Genomic DNA, 25,321 nt, shown 5'->3' on the forward strand with positions numbered 1-25,321 from the left:
ATGTTAAGCCTATGAAATTAACAGCTTGAAATTATAAATCAAATAAAAAAACTGAGGACTTGATCTGCTCAATCTTTTTCTTATTGCTAAATATAATTGAGTTCAAATAGGCTGTTTCTTGTGAGTTACTCCCTCAGCTCTAGTTCTGAACAGCAGCAATGAAAATGGCCAGTCTTGGTAATTTCACAGTGCTGCTGTGAAACTTGTAAGAGCTGAGGCAGCAGAGCTGTCCTGCATTCTGAAAGACAACACCGCATTGGGCAACACTGGGAAGTTAAGTGTACAGTCCCAAAGACAAGAAACAGATTAGCCACCCGCCCTGCTTTTGTGAGGAAAAATGGCCAGTGTGCCACCGGTGAGTGGATTTTCATGCCCCAGGTTTGTATTTGTTACAGCTGTGCTTTTTAAATTTAATCACATGAGACAGAATCCAGTAAAAAGTTTTATCACAAATGAATCTGGGCTCGAGTTCCTAAACATCATGTCACTGAGGGCTAAAAGCAGGCCACATGTTTATAAACGTTGTGCGCAATGAAATGGAGCATACACACTTAGTAAAAAAAAAAATCATTTATTGCACTTAGTAATCTTAAATGGTCACTAACATTACAAAATTAACAGTTACGTCCAGAGGTTGTAAGAGTACTGATAGCACAAGTACAAAATATTCATCCATATAGTGTACATACTCGGAGTGTTCTTGTAGTAGATTCTGTTATTTGTGTTATATGGGAATGAGTTATAAATGTCAACTCACATGGCAAAAGCTAGACAAAACAAAAAAGCAGCCCTCTGCCCCTCACCATTTCCAATACAGGTACAAGGACACATATACAATTTAGTTTTTGGGAGAAAAAGTTTCCACTCCACTCTACCTTCACCTGGGTTGTACCATTACACAACATATACTGAAGTCACTATTTACAGTTCCACATAACCTGTAGTTCTAGGAGGAGTAATTTTTGCTTTGTGACTTCATTTGATATGGCTGCACAGAGATGACCAAATCAAATAATTTACAAAGTTGTTTTAGACATTTATATTTGACCATAAAAAAAAAAAAATCTAACAGTCTAATTCACATAAGAAATTCTTCAACTTGATCCTTTCTTAACGGGTTCTTTTCCTTTTAGGGCATGGAAGATCTGACAAGAAGAGATAAAAGAGGTTCAACAGCCTGTCAGATGACTGTTTTTATAAATAAAGTCAAATAAAAGCTACAGTATACAGTTGTATTCAAAATATTAGAGACAGTGTTCCCCTTCAAGTATCAACTAGCACTATGGGAACAGATTAGTGTACTTTAAAGTTTATTCAGATATATAAATACCTTGCAAGCTCTCTGCACATGAACTCCCAATGATCTCAATCTAAGTTTCGCACATGAAGTGCTTAAAAGACTGGATCCCAAATGTTTCATGTCTAAATTGATTGCACATGTATCTGTAACAAAGTCTGTTTATCATTGGCATTATCCAAAAAAAGCGGTCTTCCATTTCTTCCTGATTTAGACATACAAGTGCTCTTTTAATCCACATGACCATTTAAAGGGCATATTAGTAATTCACCTGAACTGCAATTAATTGCACTACTAGTTTAGATTTGAAGTCAATAAACTAAACACACTCACTCAAAAGTTAGCGACAATTATATTTACATGAGGAGATCTTCAGAGGAAATAGTCTCTCCTCAGCTCTATGAAAACTCCTTGCACTTTAAAAAGGCAAGTACACACATGCTCCCTCTCTATTCATCTACTTTAATACAGTTTCTATAATGCTGACCCCACAAGAGCTTTACCCCACGGGGCACTAGTTAAAGCTTGTCAATAAGCTATCCATCACCTGTCCCACTTATTTTAGGCAGCCTCAGTTTCACCTTAGCCTTTCATATTAAGGGTTAGATTCACTGGTCCATTAAGTCCACTTTGCACTGCGTACATGGTACAAAATGACCTTAATGTGGCTGGAGATAATCAATAGAAGGTTTCTCCTCTACTCCTGCCACACCTACCAACCCCACCCCAGACATGTCGGGGTAGAGGGATGGCAAGTACTGCTGCTATACTCAATCCTCCACAGGCATGAAGGAGCTGCCATCATTTCCAGACAGCCTCCAGTTCCACCATGATTGAGCTCTGCTTGGGCACAGTGGAAAATTTGCCCTGGAAGCTTCTGATCACTGGTCAACTCAATGAAAACAGAGATTTTAGCAATGCCCCAAGTGCAATTGTAATTTCCATAGGACCAGCTCCAATGGAAGTTCTCTAAGGTTGTCTTTTACTTTCAAGTAAAAGCTATGTTCTCCTTCATGACACAAACAGATGAAGCATATCAAAATCTTCTTCCCTCTTTTCAATTACTAATGGAATCACATCCCAACTTTGCCATGAAGTCTCTAATATTGCAGAGAAAGTCCTTAGTTCATGTATATAGGGTTGGCTCTTGATCCTTGGTTTGACTGAGGTATGCGTCAAACATGACCCAAGGGATGGCCCTTTTATGTCCTCTGACTGAGAGGCTAGATAGGGCTAGTTTGGCCTCTATTGCAAGTTAGTCCAGAGGCTGCTATACCATACAACTAAGGCACCTGTTTAGCAACTGGGAGAACACTTGAAAGAGGTTTTATTCTCCCTTTTAATAAATATAAAAATTATAAGTTCACCTACAGCATTTGCCAAGAATAAATATCCTCCTTTTAACGGAGTGCAATCTTTGCTCTACTGTATTAAGAACATGGGAAAAGATGCATATGGCATAACAAGACTTTTAAATGATTATTCATGTGCTTGCAGGGTGCTTGTTAAAGCCTTGTGCTCTTTTATGGAAATAAACTTACAGCTTTAGAAATAGTCTAGCTGTGACAAGACAGGAAAACCAGAACAGCAGAAGTTATAATACAGTAGGTAGAGTTCTTAACTGCACCTTCGGTACTTTGAAAACCACAAATATATTTGCAAAAAGAAACACTAGACAGTAATAAGTTAAACAAACACGTCTCAAATGTTAGGACTGCAGTCATACCTTCTTCACTGGAATTCTCTTCTTCTGCGATTACAGGCATCCTACGATTCCGAGTAACGGCTTCCTTCTTTATTGCTTGTCTCCTATCTACAAAGGAATATTCAGGGAAAAATGCCACCAGTTATTAATGTCTCTGCATCTCAGGTACAAACAATCCAGACAGATTGCTTACTTGCTCTTGATTAAAAAAGCAGACATCAGTTGGTACTAAGGAGCTTTTAGCACCTTCATTTGGCTCTTGAGCAATAACTAGTAATATAAACATAAACCATACTAAACGAAGACTCTGAAAAGATGGATGCAGGGTTAGTTAACATTAGCCAGAGAGATTACAGGGAATAAAGAGGTTTTGCAGATAACGAAGTGCTACAGAGCCATCAGACCAAATAAATGTTCATTTTCACAGGAATGAAATTCATAAATAAAATGGCTGGAATACCTGAATTTTTCAACTCTGTCTTTTAAGAAAATAAGGTCAGACACCTTATGAAACCCTGATTAGAATATACTTGGAGGAATGTAAGAAAATACTTGGAAAATATGACTACATAAAAATGAGCTGATCCAAATGATATACATCTTAGGGTGCAAAGTGAATTAATTTACTGAACTACGGAATTATTTTTGGAATGTAGGAAGATAAGCCAATGCCAGACTAGATCAGAACCTAGGTCCATCTAGTCCAGTATCTTGTCTTTTACAGTGGCAGATACTAGATGCTTCAGAGCAGCGGTCTCAAAGTCCTGGCCCGCGGGCCATTTGCGGCCCGAGAACCTCCCCACTGCAGCCTGCGGAGAGACGTTTCTGCGGCAGGCGCCGCCCCGCACAGCTCCCATTGGCTGTGGGAAAGGGACAGAGATACCATCACTAGTCACCAGGCAGAGTCAGCCATGGACGCAGAATCATTAGTTGCCAGGGAGAGTCAGCCATGGAGGCAGCGTCACTTTTTTCCCCCCCACAATGAATATAAACAAAATACCGAACACAAATATCTGATGCCCACCTTGCTGCAATCCTGAAGGTTTCAACGGCCCAGTCACTGAGGCCAAACATCAACAAACTGACAGAACTGAAGCGTTGCCAGGTGTCTGGCAAACACTAAAAACTCTCTGGCAGGCAAAGAATTGTATAAAGTTGTATGACAATTTTATTATTTCTAAGAAATTCAAAATAAAAAAATATAAACGTTTTCTTTCCTGAACACCATCTTCAGTGACATTATTGGCCTGCTGGGAGGATTTGAGGACTGGCACTGGCCCGAAGGTAAATTGAGTTCCTGCTTCAGAGGAAGGTGTAAGAACCCTGCAGTAGGCAGAACTGGGGTAATCTGGTTCCCATATTCGACCTCGCCCTGATCTCTAATACAGTAGAACCTCAGAGTTACAAACTGACTTGTGTTAAACAAACTACTAAAAATTGAAGGGAAAGCAGCATTCTTCTCCTGCATAGTATAATTTGAAAGCTGTATTAAGTCAATGGTCAGTTGTAAACTTTTGAAAGAACCATAACATTTTGTTCAGAGTTATGAACGTTAGATTATCTTAAGCCCTAAGCATCAAGTTTCAACATGTCTTCCAAACTTTGTTAACATTAACTACAACATCTCTGTGTAACAAGAATATCCATACAGATATCCAATCCTTTTTGAATATTGCTACATTTTTGGCCTCAACAACTGCCTGCTGTAATGAGTTCCACAATGTAACCATGCTGGCTGAAAAAAAGTGTTTCCTTTTTATCAGTCTTGAATTAGCCATTTTTTAATTTTATTGACTGTCCCCATGGTTCTTTTGTTATGATCAGTGTTCCCTCTAATTTTTCCCACACGTGTGTGGAATGAATTTTGTTATGTGCATGAATATGGAGCTGATGTGTCACACATCACCTCCATATTGATGCACATAACATTCATGCGGCAGGGGTGGGACCAAAGGTTCGGCGTGTGGGAGGGGATTCAGGGCTGAAACAGAGGGTTGGGATGCAGGAGGGGGTGAGGACTCCGGCTGGGAGTGCAGGCTCTGGGTGGGACTAAGGATAAGGGGTTTGGGGTGCAGGAGAGGGCTGGGGCCGAGGACGAGGGGTGCAGGCTGCCCCGGGGCTATGGCAAGGAGAGAGAGAAAACTCTCCCCCCTGCTCTCTGCCCCCGCAGCTGCACCTGGTCTGGAGGGGATAGGCGCCTCTCCCCCGGCTGCTGCAGGTCCAGGGCATCTCTTCCCCGTCCACAGCAGGTCCGGGCTGGGGCACCTCTTCCCTATCCATGGTAAGTCCAGGGGGCTGGGTTGGGGCACCTCTCCCCCTGTCTGCGGCAGGTCCTAATATGACACTAAAAATGATCCTGGCAAAGTTTAAGTGCAATCTTCACTAAAATAATGAAACGTTTATTGTGAGCAGGAACTGTGATTACAAAGCCTTGAGCAATTAACTGCATGATTATATAAAATTCCTTTCAGACAATAACTTTTTATAGAATGGTAAAAGAAACAGTGTGGTAGCTGCAATATAACAGGATTAAAAAAAAACAAAAAAACATTTGATTCAATGTTTTCAGTCCTATTCTAAAGCAATGCATTGGATGCCAACAGTGTCACCTGAATTGAAAATTGACTTAAGTACCATTAGTGAGGGCAAAAATAAATGGCACTGTGTAACAGATGGGAGCGGGACGCCGTAGACATCAAGACATCTGTATTATTAAATAATCTTCATTAATAAGCTTAAAGAGCAGATAAATACCGAATTCTTAAACGGGAGGATATTCATTGAAAAACACAACAGGAACAAAAACAGAAGATAGAAACAAAAGCAGAAAATCAGACTATTTTCTCTGGATTTTGGGCTAGGCCCCCTGGAGCTATCAACATTCATACACTGCTTCTACATTCATGAAGGCCGATCCTTGCCCAGCAGGAGAGAAAGAACAACAGTTGGTAGTCTGCCTTTGCCATCTAACACACTGGTGAGAGAAGATAAAAAATAAAAAGCATTCTACCCTACATTACTGGCAGTAAAGAAATGTTTGGGGGAAGAATTACCAAGAGCAGAGATAAGAGTTCACTTTAGCTTAGCCACAGCTCTTTCCGCCTGCTGAGAGAGAGAAGACAACTGAGCAAGATCAGCCAAGTCAGGTGCATTTACAAAGGGAAGTGACATCTCAAGTCCTTTGCTTTATTTCCTGTCTCCATCTGCTGATAAGAACTATAACCAACTGCCTTGGCTGACAGAGGGGAGAGAAGAATTCCTTAGCATCTCTAGTACCGCTAATATAATGAAGAATTACCTTTGGTTTCCAATGAGTTTCTCTTCTGTGTCAACTGTGACCTCTCTCTGCTTCTTTTACACCTGGGGGTTTTCATTTTTCCCTGATCAGACCCAGATTCAGAAGATTCTAGTTTAACTTGACGGTGCCTTCTTGATTTGGAGGCCTAAAATCCAAACAAATCCATTAAGCAACAGAAAGAAATCTAGTTACTACATACACACAATAGTGATACACTCAGCAAGTAACTGAATATAGTTAGGGAAATAAGACATGTTAAGACATCTTTCTGTCTCCACCACCATGCCAGTGATCACACTATGCTTGACACAGCGGTTCTCAACCAGGGGTCCAGAGCTCCCTGGGGGAGCTGCAAGTAGGTTTCAGGGGTCCACCAAAATAACCCAGAGAGGATGGCCAGCATTAGACTCACTGGGCCCAGGGCAGAAAGCTGAATCCTGAGCCCCTCCTCCCTGGGCTGAAGCCAAAGCCTGAACAACTTAGCTTTGTGGAGCCCCCCTTGGCATGGGGACCTAAGCAATTGCTCTGCTTGCTACCTCCTAAAGCCAGGCATGGCTATTAATCTACTGAAAAACAGTTGTTGTGGCAAGGGTTGGCTGTGGAATTTGGTTGTTTTTTTTGTTTTTTGGGGGAAGGGGTGGGCGAGAGCTCAGAAGGAAAAAGGTTGAGAACCCCTTGTTTAACAGACAAGACAATAATGACAGTAAGTGTCCATAGTAGCTGAGAACTGGGCACCCAACTCTTATGCACTTTTGAAAATCCCACGTCTTAAAGTATTACCATTTCAGAGTAACACTGCTTATCTGACATTCAAATAATGAAAAGGAGGACTTGTGGCACCTTAGAGACTAACAAATTTATTTGAGCATAAGCTTTCGTGAACTACAGCTCACTTCATCGGATGCATTCAGTGGAAAATACAGTGGGGAGATCTGTAGTGAGCTGTAGCTCACGAAAGATTATGCTCAAATAAATTTTAGTCTCTAAGGTGCCACAAGTCCTCCTTTTCTTTTTGTGAATACAGACTAACACGGCTGCTACTCTGAAACCTGTCAAATAATGAACACATTGTGAGACTTATTTTCAAGAGCACAGAGAATGCCCTGGTGCTACATTTTTATATACAATTATTTTTAAGCAATAAGCAGCAAATGTTAAGAACATTTCTTGTGTAACAAAGACAGACTACCAAGACCAAATGGGGTTTTTACTGTCCAGTTTGGGGCTCCATTTTTCTCTTAGTTGCCTGGGAAAGCAACATCACTATAATTTCAAAGTTTTACTACTGTATACTCAAAGCACTGTATCATGATTTTAGTAAATATGTGCATCCACATTCCACATAGTAGGAGAGAAAAATGTTTAAGTGTGGATCTACTATAAAAAACAATACAATGGAGATTGGGGGATTTCATGTTCATTGGTTCAATGACTAATCAGATCTAGAATAACATTTTCAAAAGTACTTAAGTGACTTAAAAGCCTCGGTCCCATTTTCAAAAAGTGACCTCAGAGCTTAAGTCTCATTCACTTTTAAGAACTCCCAAGACTTTGAAAGTTAAAAGCATTTAGCAGCCTAAATTCTAAAGTCACTTTTGAAAATTTTACCCCATTTCATTTGACAGGTAAAAGTATGGGAGTTTTTAACTGCCAGCATAGACAGTTTGCCCTGGGATTGGAAAGTCATGGCAGCTTTCTAAAACGTATGTACAAAATTCTGTTCTCAGTTACCTGTGTAACTCCACTGAAAAAAGGGGTGTGCACAGATATTAAACGAAGGCCAATTAGTCTTGACATAAGGAACTTCACTAACAGTTCTGTCACGTGCCAGACTAGAATCCAGCTCACTCTCTCAACACCTGTATTGCTTTTGCAAAGCTAATAGGAGTAGTAAAAACTTGGTTTTGTTGCCAATAAGGTGGGTAAGACTGAATGCCCAATGGGAGCAGGGCTTGAAGCAGATGGTGCCATTTTGATAAATCACTTTTCTGACCATATTATAATTTAAGTGAAAGTAAGTGTTTTTGGAAAGGTAATGATTAACAATTCCCTAACAAATATATCTAATTGTTTACTTACCTCAGCAACTGCATTATAGGACTTGTATTTGATTTTAGCCAGTGCATTTGCTCTTTCAGAACCCTGTAAACAAACAAGAAAAAGGTCAGAAAAAGCCAGTTACCGGCATATCACCTTAATCTTCTCATTTTTATTCGCAATCACAGAGCTTTTCACCCAGATCTCAAAGTGCTTTACTAAATTGGAGAATCATCATCCCTGTTTTATATATAAGGAAACTAAGTACCGCTAGCAAGACGTGCCCAAGGGGTCACCACATGTCAAAGACTCCAGATCTCATGTCTCCCACACCCTTGTCCTATCCTCTGAACCATGGCAACCGTGGGCTTTATACGTCTGCTTGCATTCATACAAAAATACTTTGATTTAGTATTTTTCAAGTATTTGACAAGGACCACAGAGCTTTGCCGCTATGTCTTAGCTGTCCATTGATCTTGTCCTTCCTTATGATCAATTATGAAAAACAAATAAAATGCAAGACAGACTCACTTTGCTCAAAGAAACTAGCATCTTAAAACAACTAGAGGATGAAGATAAATGAGGCAGCGATCCCTTCTGTGAATGTACAACTGTTTATAAGATTCACTCGCTATGTCTCTATCTTGGAGTTGGGCACAGGGGAAGAGAATAAATCTCAATATTTACAGTATGCAAATTGATGGAATATAAAAGTGTACAAAGGAGGCAGTTTCCATATTACCTGATATAACATTCAGTGAAAGGGCAATATTAAATTAAGGATCAACTTCTTGAGAGTGAATGTAGAAGATGCATCTTGCAAACTGTGTCATTTGTAGAGAGCTAAGTGTGTAAAATAAGTGCTGCTTAAAAAGTCCTTATTTCAGTAAAACAAACTATCAGATTTCCAGAGTAAAGCAACTGTGACTTTGGCTTTCCTAGGTTTCTACAGTGCAGAAAAGCATACATGCAAATAGTTACCTTTCTATGAAAGATAACTTTCTGGGGTTCAACCCAGCAGTTATTTAAACAAAAAGCAGCACTATGAAACAGTTTATTGTAAAAACTGAATACAGCATTCAGTTGAAACTACAGGAGAACCAGAAAGGAATTTGGCCAGGATAGAAGGGATAGAACCCCTACTTATGTGGAGAATGGCCATGGCATTCTTCAGGACCTCTCAAGTTGAGACCTGAGTCCACCACTAACAGAGAAGAACATACTTGCTAAAAAACACCAACACTACTCAGAACTCTGGAATCTGAAGGTCTCCCATGCTAGTACTAGCCAGGCTTGACCAGACCACTGCTTAGTTTCCTGACTTGATCACAGATTGACGTGCTCTGACTGCAGATTAGGTTGCCCAATAACATTAAGATATTACACAGTAAACTTTTCTTACTTCTGAGTCTTGAGAAGTCCCTCCTTCCCTTTTGTCAGTCATTTCGTCACTATCTTTAGCCTTTGAGGAGGATTTCTGAAAAAGTATAGATATGTAAAACTCATTCAGGACTTGAACAAAACTGAAAATGTGCACAGTAACTTTGTCATCTCCATTTCCATTTGACAACATAAAATTTAAAAGATCAATTTATTCTAGGAAATTAACCACATTCTCTCTTCCCTTCTACCTCAGTCTAATATTTTAATTACTGGTATCATGTCCCTTGCATGACTTCAAAGTAAGTGTGTGTAGCACATTTAACATTTACATTACAGGATTGCATAGATCCCTACTTAAAGCATTCATGCACCACTAATCTTCAGACTTCCATAGAGGCAATGTGTACACATTATATATCTGGTCTTTCACTCATGACAAATCTTTTAAGACAAAGCTTTAATTTATCATTTGAAAAATATATTCAGAGATCTTCACACATTTAACACATTCTATACACTCATGATAACCTGCACTGCCACAGCACAAGAGAGACTATAACCTACCATTTTGTCCTGCTGCCATTGCTGATATTCCAAAATCATATTCTTAATATTAATTACAAATTCATCCTTTATCAAGCTCAGAGCCTTATCCGGCTGGGATCCGTCAGTGGAGATCAAACACTTCATTTTCTGATAGTGGTCATGAACATTCATCATTTCCTTAAGTGAAAAATGTTAAAAGCTTTTAAAAAAAAACAAAAACAGTGATGTAGCAACAAATAAAGAATATAAACTCCTGGTTAAATACGGACATTGTGCATATAATTTTTTTAATCACAGTATATTGAACTAGCAACTGTTTTAAAAAGGAGGTTGTTAAAATTAGCTGATCACTGTCAGTAGTAGCAAGTCATAAGAGTGTTTTAATTAATATCTAGTATCATGGTCCCACCAGCTTAGTGGAGAATCAGAGGAAGACAGACTGTGCACTAAGAAGGAAACTTCAGTGGTATCAGGTAATTATTTTCAGGCAAAGATTTCAATCCTCAACTGTTTGAGGCATTTTAAAGTTTCCCCCCATTTCATGGTTAGTTAATGATTTCAGTGGCAATGGAGGACGTGAGATGGGGGGCAGGTCTTCCCTGTGTACAAGTCTAAAATGCTAGAACCAACTGGAAGAGACATCATGAACCAGATAGCTGGTCAGCATGACTAGACAATGTAACAGAAGAAAAACTCTATCCTACTTCCAGTGCCAGAGTTTGTATAGGTAACATTATACTAAAAGTGAGAGAGTAAAATGACCATGGAAAAACAGGCAAGGGTTTGAAAAAAACAAAACACCACCCAATCCTGCAGCTGACTGTAAGCTGGTACATCAACATGCTCACTTGTATGCAGCCAGTTGCCGAACCAGGGCAAACACAAAGGTCAAAATTTAAATTAAAATACTGTCTTTTGCAGTGTACTTCCCCCACTTCTTGTGTGAGAGTTGCCTATTTGGATTGGCAGGGAACAATCTTCTTAACACGTCTGTGAAGCACTTTGCACACTTTCGGTATTATACAAATATAGTAGTCCTTCCATGAAAATAGATGCAGTGTTTCAGAATGGATGGTAAAACTGCTGGTACACATACTTGTCCTTATTTCTGTAACAAAACTTTTACAAGGACCAGACCATACAATTAGAGAATTATATTTGACAGTAATGATAATTATTTTGTAGCATAAAAGTTACTGTACCTCCAACACATCATTAGTGATGAGCTTGCTTACTCGGTTACTTAGCTCCTTAAATTCCTCTTTAAGTTCAGTTTCCCGAACCTTTTTCTTAGTTCTGAAGCACAGCTGTATAAAGATGGGTATATTTCGAAATACATGGTAAAAGAAATGTACAGGTGTATGTTTATAACTATGAAAATTCTCACCTTGACAGTCAAAAATGAAAGATGCTGAAAGGCATGGATCTAGAAAACAAGGTGATCCTGACATTCATCTGTATAGATTTATTTTCAAGCATTCAATCTCACAGCAATGATTTAATAGCTTTTGTGAAACACTTTTTTAAAAAAAGATATTCTTTCACTGCATGGATGTTATCAGAAATTCAAGCCACCACCCAAACTCAGAAAAACAATGTTAATTTCTACAGATTAAAAGACATGATAAATTATAAAGATGCCAAAGCAATATTTTTTCAAATAATTGCTAGTTTTTTAAAGCAGAACATATGATGGATTCAGATTACATCTAAATTACATTTTAAATCCAACAGCCTCTATCGTGAGTTAGTTATGTAAAGTACCTACTGCACTTTGGGGTATTGTAAAAAAGTAACTGCAAATCAAGTGCACTGGTGCTGCTCAACTCTCTCTTCATTTCTTATTTTTAACTAAACATTGTACAACAATTAGAAGACAGACAGGGATTTTCTAAAGGAAGTAAACTTCTTTGTGCAATAACTCACAAGTCTGGGCATTGCTGTAAAGTGAAATGCTTTGTCTAGTCTCAGCTTCCTAAATATGTACGCTGCATCATAATGCTGGGCATTTATCAGATCCTGTTGAAATCTCTGAACTTCAAGCCACTCCTTGAGTGCAATTCTGATCTGCAATAGAAAAAAGGAATCTATTTTACTGATACACATTTCCTTGAACAGTAGTTAGAGATTTTAGCTGACCAGTGGAGTAAAGTCATAGCATGCTACAAACTGGAGACATGCCTGAATGGGTGTATATGACAGAAGTGACCTCAAAACTACAGAAAAGATGCAGCAGATTCTAATAGTAACAAGTCAGTCACGTAAGTAATCCTATATAACATTGTTGTGTTTAGTATTCTAGGTTTAACCATCTGTTTTGACAATGAATACAATGATGCCAACCTTACTCTGACTTCTAGGGATGTTTATAAAAAAAAGTTGAGGAATTAGAAAGGTTACTTGAACCACAGACAAGTACCACAGGTGCAAAGCCAAATACAGACAGGAAGCATGGGTAGGGCCATACCAAATTCAGGGTCCACTTTGGTCAATTTCATGATCATAGGATTTTAAAAATTGTAAATTTCATGATTTCAGGTATTTAAAACTAAAGTTTCATGGTATGGTATGCCGCTCAGCTCTGAAGTCAGGACAGAAGTAAGGGTGGCAATACCATGACGCACTACATAACCGTGAGACCCCCCCCAACTCCCTTTGGGTCAGGACCCACAATTTGAGAAACTCTGATCTTCCCTGTGAAATCTGTATAGTATAGGGCAAAGGCACATAAAAGTCCAGATTTCACAGTCCATAACACATTTTTCATGGCCATGAATTTGGAAGGGGCCTAGATATGGGGTAGCACCAGGAACGCTTGAGGTGCATTTTAGATCACTATGTGCGATGGATATGTCCATGGGAAAAAGTTCAATAGTATGCATAATTTTCAACCTTTTGTGACAGCTTAAATTGCTTTACATTCATTTGTATGGTCTATTTTGCACTTCTGAAACCATTTTCAATTTGTTGCCACATTTGGCTATTTTTATCACCTATATCAGCCATTTTGACAGACAGTGGCAGCTGGTGAACTTTGGGGCAAGTGGATCATAACAAACAAAAAAATATCACGGATGCTTACCCACAAAATTTTCCTAGGCAGGCAGCCAGAGAATCATGTGCATGTGTATGGGGCTCCATACCTTCGCACAGCCATGACATTTCACCCTGGTGAAACCAGAACCTCTCCTTCTCCCCGCCTCTCTCCCCAGAGAAACCAGGAACTCTCCCCGCTCTCCCTGTCTATGATCAAGGGGGACCCTGCCCAGGCCTCCTATGCCACCTAGGGCTCTTTATTACCTTGGCCACTCCTTGCCCTGGACCTCATTCCCAGGATGATCCTTCTCTTCTTCCTCTTCCTCTGTTGTATTCCCTCTCTCCTCCTCCTCCTCCCCCACTGGCTGAACAGTAAGTATCTGACAGGAGGCAATGTAGGAATTTGGAATGGTATTGGGGCACTGGTTTCCCCACCCTAGCCACAGGCTGCTTGTTGCTCTCTAAATGCCCTGTGGACAGTGCTGATGCATTCTAAACAGTACCTACAGCACATTAACGTAGTGCAGCAGGGTTCACAGGGGACAGTTAAAGAGCAACACACAGCCTGTGGCATGGGCAGTGAATCAGGAGCACCAAACGCCATTTAAAATTGCCACGGCTTGCCTCCTATCAGACCTTCACTGCACAATCTGCACACATGCCACAAAGGCAGTGAAGAACGCCCTGCACAGCCACGGCGCTATTTGCTGTGTTCATCGGACCCAAGTGGCAGTGACTGATGCAAAAGCATAGATTTAAGACCTGAATTCATAATTAAAATGTAAACACTAGGAGGATTACGGAAAATTAGGGAAGACTGGCACCTCTCTGAATGGGGACGAGCAACACTTCGCTCAAAGAGCGAAAGTCTTAGATCCTTAGGTGGCTGAAACACTATGTTTAGCTACGAACGTGCAGACTCAAGTTCATAGTATTTTTAAGAAATTCCATTGTAAAGCTGTAGTTTTATCAACACTGCAATGATATTTTACTGAAGCACCTTTCCTTCCCCCATCTAGTCTGTCTACCTTCCACTTTCTCCAGTTGATTGAAACTTCTTAGATCATTGCTAAAAAATATGTTGGTGGCAGCCATTTGAGTTTTAAATACTTGTAAAGTTATGACAGCGATCTCAATTGACTCTCCTGACTTGTCTGAAGTTAAAGCATGCACTGTAACAGCATTAGTAATTTATTTCAACCACTGAAGTGCAACTTTGGGCCCAAAACTTGCAAACCCTTACATATGCACATATTTTTTACTCATAAGTAGTCTAATTATACCTTTCCCTACGCTGCATTTCCAACACCACCTTTACATTTTGTTTCTTCTCCAAAACCTGATACTTCCACGCTTTTTCAATGCATCTCATCAGCCCCTGCCTCTCAGCCCACATACACACTTCCCTTCAACACAGCACTTGGAAATTTTACGGACACCTAACTGTCAGGGAATAAACCTACTAGCTAAAGACTAATGTCAAAGACACACACACACCCCGCCACCCACCCCTTGTGCTCTGATCTGCCAAGGTGAGACGTTAATTCATACACTCCTCAAAGCTGTAAAGAGAACAGTGTAAGGATTCTTACCTAAGTGCCATTATTTTAACCTGCTCAGGAAATCCAGGTAGGTATATGAAAGATGAAAAGTCTTCCCTCTAACCTGAGAGGGAGAGAAAACATTTTCCTCTTGTTTTCCTCTCCTACCGAGAGGGTCCTGGATGTGAAGATGGTTTTTGCTACTTTACCCCTCAGCTCTTGATGGTGCAAAAAGAATTCATCTACTCTACACCTCCCCCAACATCTCTTTTTAGGTCCCCCTTTCTAAAGAATAGCTTCAGAATATGTATCTATATTGTTTATACCTTTCAGAAGAAACTGCAGTTAACTTATAATTTCCCTGTTCTATATATGGTTCTGAAGAGTGTAAAACGAAAATGGATGAAACTTTGGCCAGTTTTCACTTTGCTACAGGTTGGGAAAACGTAAGCACCACCAGCAGCACTAGAGCTCTCTGCAGCCCTAGAGAAAGACTGCTGAACATTTACTCTCAGCTCACTTTTGGAAGCCTAGAAACTTTAATTTATTATTCTTTAAACAAAGGAGAGTTTCCTATAGGCACAGGCAAGTGATATTTTAAGTTCTGAAAAATACCATGCCTTTAGTTAATTTAGCCAGTTTTTAGGCTCTCAGACTTTAATGATGTTCAAAAAGGCTAGTTTTCTTAGAGGGCCCATTTCTTCCAGAATACTCATGTTTTATTCCTAAAAAAGAAAAAAGTCTTCAAGTTGTGGTGGCAAAATATACAAGAAATCATTATACAATCATAAAAGTCTGATATTCTTTTGAGACGGAATCCTCAAAAAAAAAAAACTTACCTTTTGTTTTGGCTTACAGAGTTGCGTACTGTACAATCCATACAGAAGATACAGAGCACCAACACGAATCTGGAAAGTGTAAGGAGGCAAGAAGTATCGCCATGCCAGATCCAACACCTTCTGTGTAAACTTATTCTTCTCTAAAGGCCTTGTTTGACCACTAAAACAAACAAACAAAAAATAGATAAAAGCAAATAATGATATAAGTACAGTTTTTAAAAGACTTAACCCATTAATACATTTAAAACTTATGTTAGACTAAGGTCTGATTATAACTGACAAATCTTCAAGGATAATCAGGGTTAAATCTCTTAAATTTTACCTCTTGTCATTCTGTCATTCCTTACATTAAACAGAAGACCTATGTTCTGAAGGATGCAATGATCTGATTTTGTTCTCAGAAACCCCATATGACAAGGATACAATCAAACTCCACAGTCCTGAATGTCCTTGCTTTTGGTGTTAGTCAGACCTAACACTGCTAGATACTTCTATATTCATGTTTTTCCCTTATTAAAAAGGAACCAACTGTTTCATTACTGCATTTTCTAATCTATTTCTACTTTTAGGAATTTAAATAGTATGCTTAGAATACAGCCAAAGTGCATGGGCTCAATACAGCATATCTTGGACGCAGTGCAGCACAAGCCACATGAAATACGAACACTACATTCATAATCTCAGTATACCTTACAAGAATTAAAGCTTTTGAGGTTTCACTTTCTCCCTCTTTTAAGTTTGCTTTATAATCTTTTTTTTTTTTAAAGTTACAGACTGAAAAATCTAGCGACACCATCAGAGGACCCAACCACATGAGCCACACCAACAGGAGCCCATTCACCTGCACATCTACTAATGACAATATATGCCATCATGTGCTAGAAATGCCCCTCTGCCATGTACATTGGCCAAACCGGACAGTCGGTTCGTAAAAGAACAAATGGACACAAAATCAGACATCAGGAATGGTAACACACAAAAGCCAGTAGGACAGTCTCCCTGGACCGTCTATAACAGATTTAAAAGTAGACATATTTCAGCCAAAAAAACCTTCAAAAACAGACTTCAAAGAGAAACTGCAGAGCTACAATTCATTTGCAAATTTAACACCATTAATTTGGGCTTGAATAGGGACTGAGAGTGGCTGGCTCACTACAAAAGCAATTTTCCCTCTCTTGGTATTGACACCACCTCCTCATTATTGGGAGTGGACCACATCCACCCTGATAGAATTGGGCCTGTCAACTCCCTTCTCTTCATGTGTCAGTATATTTATGCCTGCATCTGTAATTTTCACTCCATGCATCTGAAGAAGTGGGTTTTTTACCCACCAAAGCTTATGCCCAAATAAATCTGTCAGTCTTTAAGGCGCCACCAGACTCCCTGTTGTTTTTTTACATTTAGATTGACTGTCATGATCCCAGCACAGAGACAGGGGGATCTCTCATAGGGAGGAGGGGAGAGTTACGGGGAGATACCGGATTTCCCGGGGGGGTCAAGGGGGAGGAGTGCGGGGAGAAGAGTTGCGGAGCAGGTCTCTCACGGGGAGGGGAGGGGTGCGAGCCGGTGCCGGGTCTCTCACGGGGAGGGGTGCGAGCCGGTGCCGGGTCTCTCACGGGGAGGGGAGGGGAGGGGAGGGGGAGGGGTGCGAGCCGGTGCCGGGTCTCTCACGGGGAGGGGGGGGGGAGGGGAGGGGTGCGAGCCGGTGCCGGGTCTCTCACGGGGAGGGGGGGGGGGAGGGGAGGGGTGCGAGCCGGTGCCGGGTCTCTCACGGGGAGGGGGGGGGGGAGGGGAGGGGTGCGAGCCGGTGCCGGGTCTCTCACGGGGAGGGGGGGGAGGGGAGGGGTGCGAGCCGGTGCCGGGTCTCTCACGGGGAGGGGGGGGAGGGGAGGGGTGCGAGCCGGTGCCGGGTCTCTCACGGGGAGGGGTGCGAGCCGGTGCCGGGTCTCTCACGGGGAGGGGGGGGGGAGGGGAGGGGTGCGAGCCGGTGCCGGGTCTCTCACGGGGAGGGGGGGGGGAGGGGAGGGGTGCGAGCCGGTGCCGGGTCTCTCACGGGGAGGGGGGGGGGGAGGGGAGGGGTGCGAGCCGGTGCCGGGTCTCTCACGGGGAGGGGGGGGGGAGGGGAGGGGTGCGAGCCGGTGCCCGGTCTCTCACGGGGAGGAGGGGGGGGAGGGGAGGGGTGTGAGCCGGTGGCGGGTCTCTCACGAGGGAGGGGGGGAGGGGTGCGAGCCGGTGCCGGGTCTCTCACGGGGAGGGGAGGGGTGCGAGCCGGTGCCGGGTCTCTCACGGGGGGGGAGGGAGGGGTGCGAGCCGGTGCTGGGTCTCTCACGGGGGGGGAGGGAGGGGTGCGAGCCGGTGCCGGGTCTCTCACGGGGGAGGGGAGGGGTGCGAGCCGGTGCCGGGTCTCTCACGGGGAGGGGAGGGGTGCGAGCCGGTGCCGGGTCTCTCACGGGGAGGGGGGGGGAGGGGAGGGGTGCGAGCCGGTGCCGGGTCTCTCACGGGGAGGGGGGGGGAGGGGAGGGGTGCGAGCCGGTGCCGGGTCTCTCACGGGGAGGGGAGGGGAGGGGGGGGAGGGGTGCGAGCCGGTGCCGGGTCTCTCACGGGGAGGGGGGGGGAGGGGTGCGAGCCGGTGCCGGGTCTCTCACGGGGAGGGGGGGGGAGGGGTGCGAGCCGGTGCCGGGTCTCTCACGGGGAGGGGGGGGGGAGGGGTGCGAGCCGGTGCCGGGTCTCTCACGGGGAGGGGAGGGGGGGGAGGGGTGCGAGCCGGTGCCGGGTCTCTCACGGGGAGGGGAGGGGGGGGGAGGGGTGCGAGCCGGTGCCGGGTCTCTCACGGGGAGGGGAGGGGTGCGAGCCGGTGCCGGGTCTCTCACGGGGAGGGGAGGGGGGGGGAGGGGTGCGAGCCGGTGCCGGGTCTCTCACGGGGAGGGGAGGGGTGCGAGCCGGTGCCGGGTCTCTCACGGGGAGGGGAGGGGAGGGGTGCGAGCCGGTGCCGGGTCTCTCACGGGGAGGGGGGGGGAGGGGTGCGAGCCGGTGCCGGGTCTCTCACGGGGAGGGGAGGGGTGCGAGCCGGTGCCGGGTCTCTCACGGGGAGGGGAGGGGGGGGGAGGGGTGCGAGCCGGTGCCGGGTCTCTCACGGGGAGGGGGGGGGGGAGGGGTGCGAGCCGGTGCCGGGTCTCTCACGGGGAGGGGGGGGGAGGGGTGCGAGCCGGTGCCGGGTCTCTCACGGGGAGGGGGGGGGGAGGGGTCCGAGCCGGTGCCGGGTCTCTCACGGGGAGGGGGGGGGGAGGGGTGCGAGCCGGTGCCGGGTCTCTCACGGGGAGGGGTGCGGGGACGAAGCCGGACCCCTCACGGGGCGGAGGAGGGGGGGTGCCGGGTGTCTCACTGGAAGATGGTGTGGAAGCGGCGGTCCCGCCACAGGCCGGAGAACACCTCGAAGCGGACATTATCCGTCTCCTGGAAGCTGCTCAGCAGCGCCTCGCAGTCCGCCTGCAGCCCCGAGGCGCAGCTCATCCCGCCGCCGGGCCGCTCCAGCCCAGCAGCTACCCGCCGCAGGCCCAGGCAGAGCAGGACCACCAGTGCGCACGCGCGCGGCCCCAGCCACCGTGCCTAACGCTATAGTGCGGGAGGGGTGGGAGCGGGTACATGAACATCCACTGCTCATGCGCCGACTCTGTTCCCCGCAACACTGCGCCTGCGTGAATTTCCGACAACTCTGACCCATCAACCTTCCTTCACACACTCACGCTACCCCTGCCCCCTCGCTCACCCGGGCGCATGCGCGCACCTTCAACTTTCATCTGCTGTACTTGAGCTTCTCTAGCCGCCTTGTGGTGGAGCGGAGTCTTTCTCCTGCCCTTCCAGTGTGGGCGGGGCCAGGGCTGAGTGAGGGCAGCCTCCACCTGGTCAGTCCAGTGAGGGTAGTTGCGGGGAGCCTGCCCCCACCTCAGTGATGGCTACAATGTATAGGGGTGGGCTGAGTAAGTCCCCCCCCCCCATGAACAAACAAACAAAGTGGCAGCACCCACATGCTAGCAGCTGGCCAGTCAGTCACCTGCCACAGAGCCCACATGGGGCCTAAGAGCCCTGCCTAGGCAGGAGCCCTGCTTTAATGACCAGGCCCTGCCCCCCCCCCCCTATGGCGGGGCACAGTTGTTGACCTGAATTTTATGGGTTAGTTGTTATGGCTCGCCACTGATCACATCCAACCAGAAGATTTATAAGGTCTTGTCCAATTCAGAATACAGGGTCCGATAACTCAGTTCTATACCGGGAGAGGACTCTCTGGGGCTTGGCAAAAACACTAACACTGAGGACAATACGAAATTGAGAAAAGCTTTATTCCGGTTAACAAAAGAATAATAAATGCTATGAAACTTATGACTGCAAAACAGTAAAAGAATTCCAAAACTCCTGGTGGTAACATTCCTATTATAAATACCTTAACGTAACATACTCACACCCTTCCTTGAGGACCCGATAATAGAAGGTGAAGGTGCAATGGGGTGCAATCCACACCATCCTCCAGATCATTTATGAAGATATTGAACAAAACTGGCCCAAGAACTGACCGTTGGGGCACTCCACTTGATACCGGTTGCCAACTAGACATGGAGCCATTGATCACTACCCGTTGAGCCCAACAATCTAGCCAACTTTCTATCCACCTTATAGTCCATTCATCCAGCCCATACTTCTTTAACTTGCTGGCAAGAATACTGTGGGAGACCGTGTCAAAAGCTTTGCTAAAGTCAAGGAACAACACGTCCACCGTTTTCAATTAGAAATTAGGCAATTAGATTAGTCAGGCATGACTTGCCCTTGGTGAATCCATGCTGACTGTTCCTGATCACTTTCTTCTCCTCTAAGTGCTTCAGAATTGATTCCTTGAGGACCTGCTCCATGATTTTTCCAGGGACTGAGGTGAGGCTGACTGGCCTATAGTTCCCAGGATCCTCCTTCTTCCCTTTTTTAAAGATGGGCACTACATTAGCCTTTTTCCAGTCGTCTGGGACTTCCCTGGATCACCAGGAGTTTTCAAAGATAATGGCCAATGGCTCTGCAATGGCTCTGCATTGAGTACATTAGCTTTTTCCACATCCTCTGTACTAGATTGCCTCCATCATTCAGTAAGGGGCCCACACTTTCCTTGACTTTCTTCTTGTTGCTAACATACCTGAAGAAACCCTTTTTGTTACTCTTAACATCTCTTGCTAACTGCAACTCCAGGTGTGATTTGGCCTTCCTGATTTCACTCCTGCATCCCCGAGCAATATTTTTATACTCCTCCCTGGTCATTTGTCCAATCTTCCACTTCTTGTAAGCTTCTTTTTTGTGTTCAAGATCAGCAAGGATTTCACTGTTAAGCCAAGATGGTCGCCTGCCATATTTACTATTCTTTCTACACATCGGGATGGTTTGTCCCTGTAACCTCAATAAAATTCTTTAAAATTCTTTAAAATATAGCCAGCTCTCCTGGACTCCTTTCCCCCTCATGTTATTCTCCCAGGGGATCCTGTCCATCAGTTCCCTGAGGGAGTTAAAGTCTGCTTTTCTGAAGTCCAGGGTCCGTATTCTGCTGCTCTCCTTTCTTCCCTGTGTCAGGATCCTGAACTCAACCATCTCATGGTCACTGCCTCCCAGGTTCCCATCCACTTTAGCTTCCCCTACTAATTCTTCCTGGTTTGTGAGCAGCAGGTCAAGAAGAGCTCTGCCCCTAGTTGGTTCCTCCAGCACTTGTACCAGGAAATTGTCCCCTACACTTTCCAAAAACTTCCTGGATTGTCTGTGCACCGCTGTATTGCTCTCCCAGCAGATATCAGGGTGATGGAAGTCTCCCATGAGAACCAGGGCCTGCGAGCTAGTAACTTCCGTGAGTTGCCGGAAGAAAGCCTCATCCACCTCATCCCCCTGGTCCGGTGGTCTATAGCAGACTCCCATCACGACATCACCCTTGTTGCTCACACTTCTAAACTCAGGTTTAGGTCAGAGACACTCAGGTTTTTCTCAAAAAAAGAAAAGGAGTACTTGTGGCACCTTAGAGACTAACCAATTTATTTGAGCATAAGCTTTTGTGAGCTACAGCTCACTTCATCGGATGCATTCAGTGGAAAATACAGTGAGGAGTTTTATATACACACAGAATATGAAAAAATGGGTGTTTATCATGCACACTGTAAGGAGAGTGATCACTTAAGATGAGCTATTACCAGTAGGAGAGTGGGGTGGGGGGGGGAAGAAAACCTTTTGTAGTGATAATCAAGGTGGGCCATTTCCAGCAGTTAACAAGAACGTCTGAGGAACAGTGGGGGCGGGGCAATAAACAAGGGGAAATAGTTTTACTTTGTGTAATGACTCAACCACTCCCAGTCTCTATTCAAGCCTAAGTTAATTGTATCCAATTTGCAAATTAATTCCAATTCAGCAGTCTCTCGCTGGAGTCTGTTTTTGAAGTTTTTTTGTTGAAGAAGGTTCTTCTGCAGTTTCATACTTGAGCTCTGAGAAGTCATACTGCTCCTTTATATAGAGTGCAACTCCCCCACCTTTTCTGCCCTGCCTGTCCTTCCTGAACAGTTTATAACCATCCATGACAGTACTCCAGTCATGTGAGTTATCCCACCAAGTCTCTGTTATTCCAATCACATCATAATTCCTTGACTGTGCCAGGACTTCCAGTTCTCCCTGCTTGTTTCCCAGGCTTCTTGCATTTGTGTATAGGCACTTGAGATAACTCGCTGATCGTCCCTCTTTCTCAGTATGAGGCAGGAGCCCTGCCCTCTCGCGCGCTCCTGCTCGTGCTTCCTCCCGGTATCCCACTTCCCCACTTACCTCAGGGCTTTGGACTCCTTCCCCCAGTGAACCTAGTTTAAAGCCCTCCTCACTAGGTTTGCCAGCCTGCTTGCGAAGATGCTCTTCCCTCTCTTCACTTATTCTTAAGGTGAAAGCATTACAGAGAAAACATATAAAACATATAAAACCCAATAAACGTTCCTATACACCTGCTGTCAAGGTTCCTCCCCCACTCTGAACTCTAGGGTACAGATGTGGGGACCTGCATGAAAAACCTCCTAAGCTTATCTTTACCAGCTTAGGTCAAAACTTCCCCAAGGTACAAAATATTACACCTTGGACAGGCCGCTACCACCACCAAACTAATACTGGTTACTGGGGAAGAGCTGTTTGGACGCATCCTTCCCCCCAAAATACTTCCCAAAACCTTGCACCCCACTTCCTGGACAAGGTTTGGTAAAAAGCCTCACCAATTTGCCTAGGTGACTACAGACCCAGACCCTTGGATCTTAAGAACAATGAACAATCCTCCCAACACTTGCACCCCCCCTTTCCTGGGAAATGTTGGATAAAAAGCCTCACCAATTTGCATAGGTGACCACAAACCCAAACCCTTGGATCTGAGAACAATGAAAAAGCATTCAGTGTTTTACAAGAAGACTTTTAATAAAAAATAGAAGTAAATAGAAATAAAGAAATCCCCCCTGTAAAATCAGGATGGTATATATCTTACAGGGTAATTAGATTAAAAAAACATAGAGAACCCCTCTAGGCAAAACCTTAAGTTACAAAAAAGATACACAGACAGAAATAGTTATTCTATTCAGCACAATTCTTTTCTCAGCCATTTAAAGAAATCATAATCTAACACATACCTAGCTAGATTACTTACTAAAAGTTCTAAGACTCCATTCCTGTTCTGTCCCTGGCAAGCGCAGCATACAGACAGACACAGACCCTTTGTTTCTCTCCCTCCTCCCAGCTTTTGAAAGTATCTTGTCTCCTCATTGGTCATTTTGGTCAGGTGCCAGCGAGGTTACCTTTAGCTTCTTAACCCTTTACAGGTGAGAGGAGCTTTCCCCTGGCCAGGAGGGATTTCAAAGGGGTTTACCCTTCCCTTTATATTTATGACACCTGCTAAAAGCTGACCAGAGGTCACCAAGCTTATGGGGCCTCAGTAAGCCAAAGTCCTTCCATCCTTTCCCAGGAAGGATTGGGAGCCCCCTTAGACCATAGGGCCTGTCTGCTTGGTGGATCACAAAGAAGACCCTGAGTCAGTCTAAACTCAGGCTCTTTAACTGAAAGTCCTTTCTTTGTCTATTGGTCTCTGGAGAATCCGGTTTGAAGCAGTATATGCAAGCCTTTCCAGGTGGTGGTACATCTCTGGAGATGCTACAACCTGAGTGAATTTGCCTAATCACCCCCTCACTGTTCTTAGTTCCCGGAGGGCCATGATTCCCCCTCCCCCATGGAATTATATACTGTTCCTGCCCACAAGGATACACAAACAATACAGTAAGATCTCCCAAAGATATTGCAGCAAATTGCCATTTTTGTCACAGGGTGGAAATGGACTGAAGATAAATAAATGGATAACCTGTGACAAATGCAGATTTTGTACAGGCAGCAATGCCTGAGAAACCCTCCCAACATATACTAAGAGAACTAAACAGACAGATATAGCATCACTGACCTTTAGCTTCCCTTCATGACTTGATACACACTTTCCACTTAACTCCACCTTCTTTGAAGGATTTTTTTTCCAGGGGTCTTGCAAGTGAACTCCTGATCCCAAACCCGCTGAAGTCAATGGGACTTTCCTCACTGATTTTAGTGGGAGAAAGATAAGGCTTCAGGAGAGGCAATTGCTAGCCCGTGAAAGAAGCTCAGCTAAGCGGTTAAGTTGGCAATGCCTCACCTGGCAACAAAGAGGGAAGGAGCAGCGCCTGTTTGTTGATGCAAGAGATGTTGTGACTGTGACATACAAAGCTGCGGGGGGTCCCCTAGCCTCCGCTCCTTTGTGGTTGAAGGGTGATCTGGCGCCCGCTATATCGCTCCGCTCAGCTAGAAACTGCTGGGGGCCAGGAGCGTGTCTTGACGGGGTTTGTCCACGGATGGTGCTTTCCCACTAACAAGCAGAGGGAAAACGTGCCCCAAACGCCTTGACGCTTCAATGCTTGCCAGGAAAGACAAGCTGGCCGGGGTGGAGGATGTAATCGGGCCAGCAGCACCCGATTTCGTTCGCCACCCCTCAGGGCTGCGTCCTGCAGACGCCTCTCCCTGGGCCGGGCACAGCGGTGGAGGGGAGCCCACAAACAGCCGGGTGCCGCTTGAACGCGTGCGAAGGGGCGAGGACCCGCGGGCGCTGTCCCCTGGAGCGAGCTCAGGCCCGGGAAGCCAGGGAGCCCCGGGCCGACGTGCACAAAGACACGTAGGCGGCTGCCCGGGCGCGGGGTGAGGCGGGCGGCGGCGTGACTGATGCAGGCGGCTGGGGTGGGGAAGAGCCGGCTGGCCCCGGCTGGGGCGGGGGAGCTGCGCGTCGGGCGGGCGCGGTCCGGGGCGAGCGGATGGGAAAGGGCCAGCGCGGGCTCGCCCCGCTGCATCCCGCCCCGAGATCAGCGCACCCGCGCCGGCGGAGGAAGCGCCCGGGCGGCTGAGCCCAGCTCGGTGCCCGCAGCGGCCTCCAGCGCGGGGGGGCTGTTTGCAGTCGCCGCGGAGCAGGTGCCGGGGAGCCTGCCAGCGCCCCGCTCCCCTCAGGCCCGGGTAAGGTTCACCGCCCGGCGGGCTGCCTTGCCGGGAAGAGCCGGTACCTTGGAAAGCTCTTAAAGGCGCAGAGAGAGTGTCCCGAGTACA

The 25,321-nt window shown here is 45.2% G+C and overlaps 1 protein-coding gene across 1 annotated transcript; it reads right to left on the minus strand.

The window, feature by feature from the left end:
* Positions 1 to 555: 555 nt before the first annotated feature.
* On the minus strand, positions 556 to 19,272 carry SNAPC1 (small nuclear RNA activating complex polypeptide 1). The gene is made up of 10 exons (XM_084630683.1): positions 19,065 to 19,272; positions 15,683 to 15,842; positions 12,193 to 12,333; positions 11,469 to 11,573; positions 10,285 to 10,443; positions 9,740 to 9,814; positions 8,380 to 8,442; positions 6,301 to 6,445; positions 3,024 to 3,110; positions 556 to 1,145 (listed from the first exon to the last, which is right to left on the minus strand). Exons 1-10 carry the CDS (start codon positions 19,190 to 19,192, stop codon positions 1,111 to 1,113), a joined length of 1,098 nt encoding a protein of 365 aa, XP_084486809.1. The 5' UTR covers positions 19,193 to 19,272; the 3' UTR covers positions 556 to 1,110.
* Between the last annotated feature and the right edge of the window lie 6,049 nt (positions 19,273 to 25,321).

This window comes from Lepidochelys olivacea (assembly GCF_965140295.1).
Source record: "Lepidochelys olivacea isolate rLepOli2 genome assembly, chromosome: 6".
Taxonomy (NCBI): Eukaryota; Metazoa; Chordata; order Testudines; family Cheloniidae; genus Lepidochelys; species Lepidochelys olivacea.

Excerpts from the sequence above, each read along its gene's own strand:
- SNAPC1 (XM_084630683.1), bottom strand. The coding sequence starts at position 19,192 with ATGAGCTGCGCCTCGGGGCTGCAGGCGGACTGCGAGGCGCTGCTGAGC. Across the intron at positions 11,574-12,192 it reads TTACAGCAATGCCCAGACTT|CTGTGCTTCAGAACTAAGAA; the intron begins GTGAGTTATTGC and ends ATCTTTATACAG. Across the intron at positions 9,815-10,284 it reads AATGGCAGCAGGACAAAATG|AAATCCTCCTCAAAGGCTAA; the intron begins GTAGGTTATAGT and ends ATACTTTTTCAG.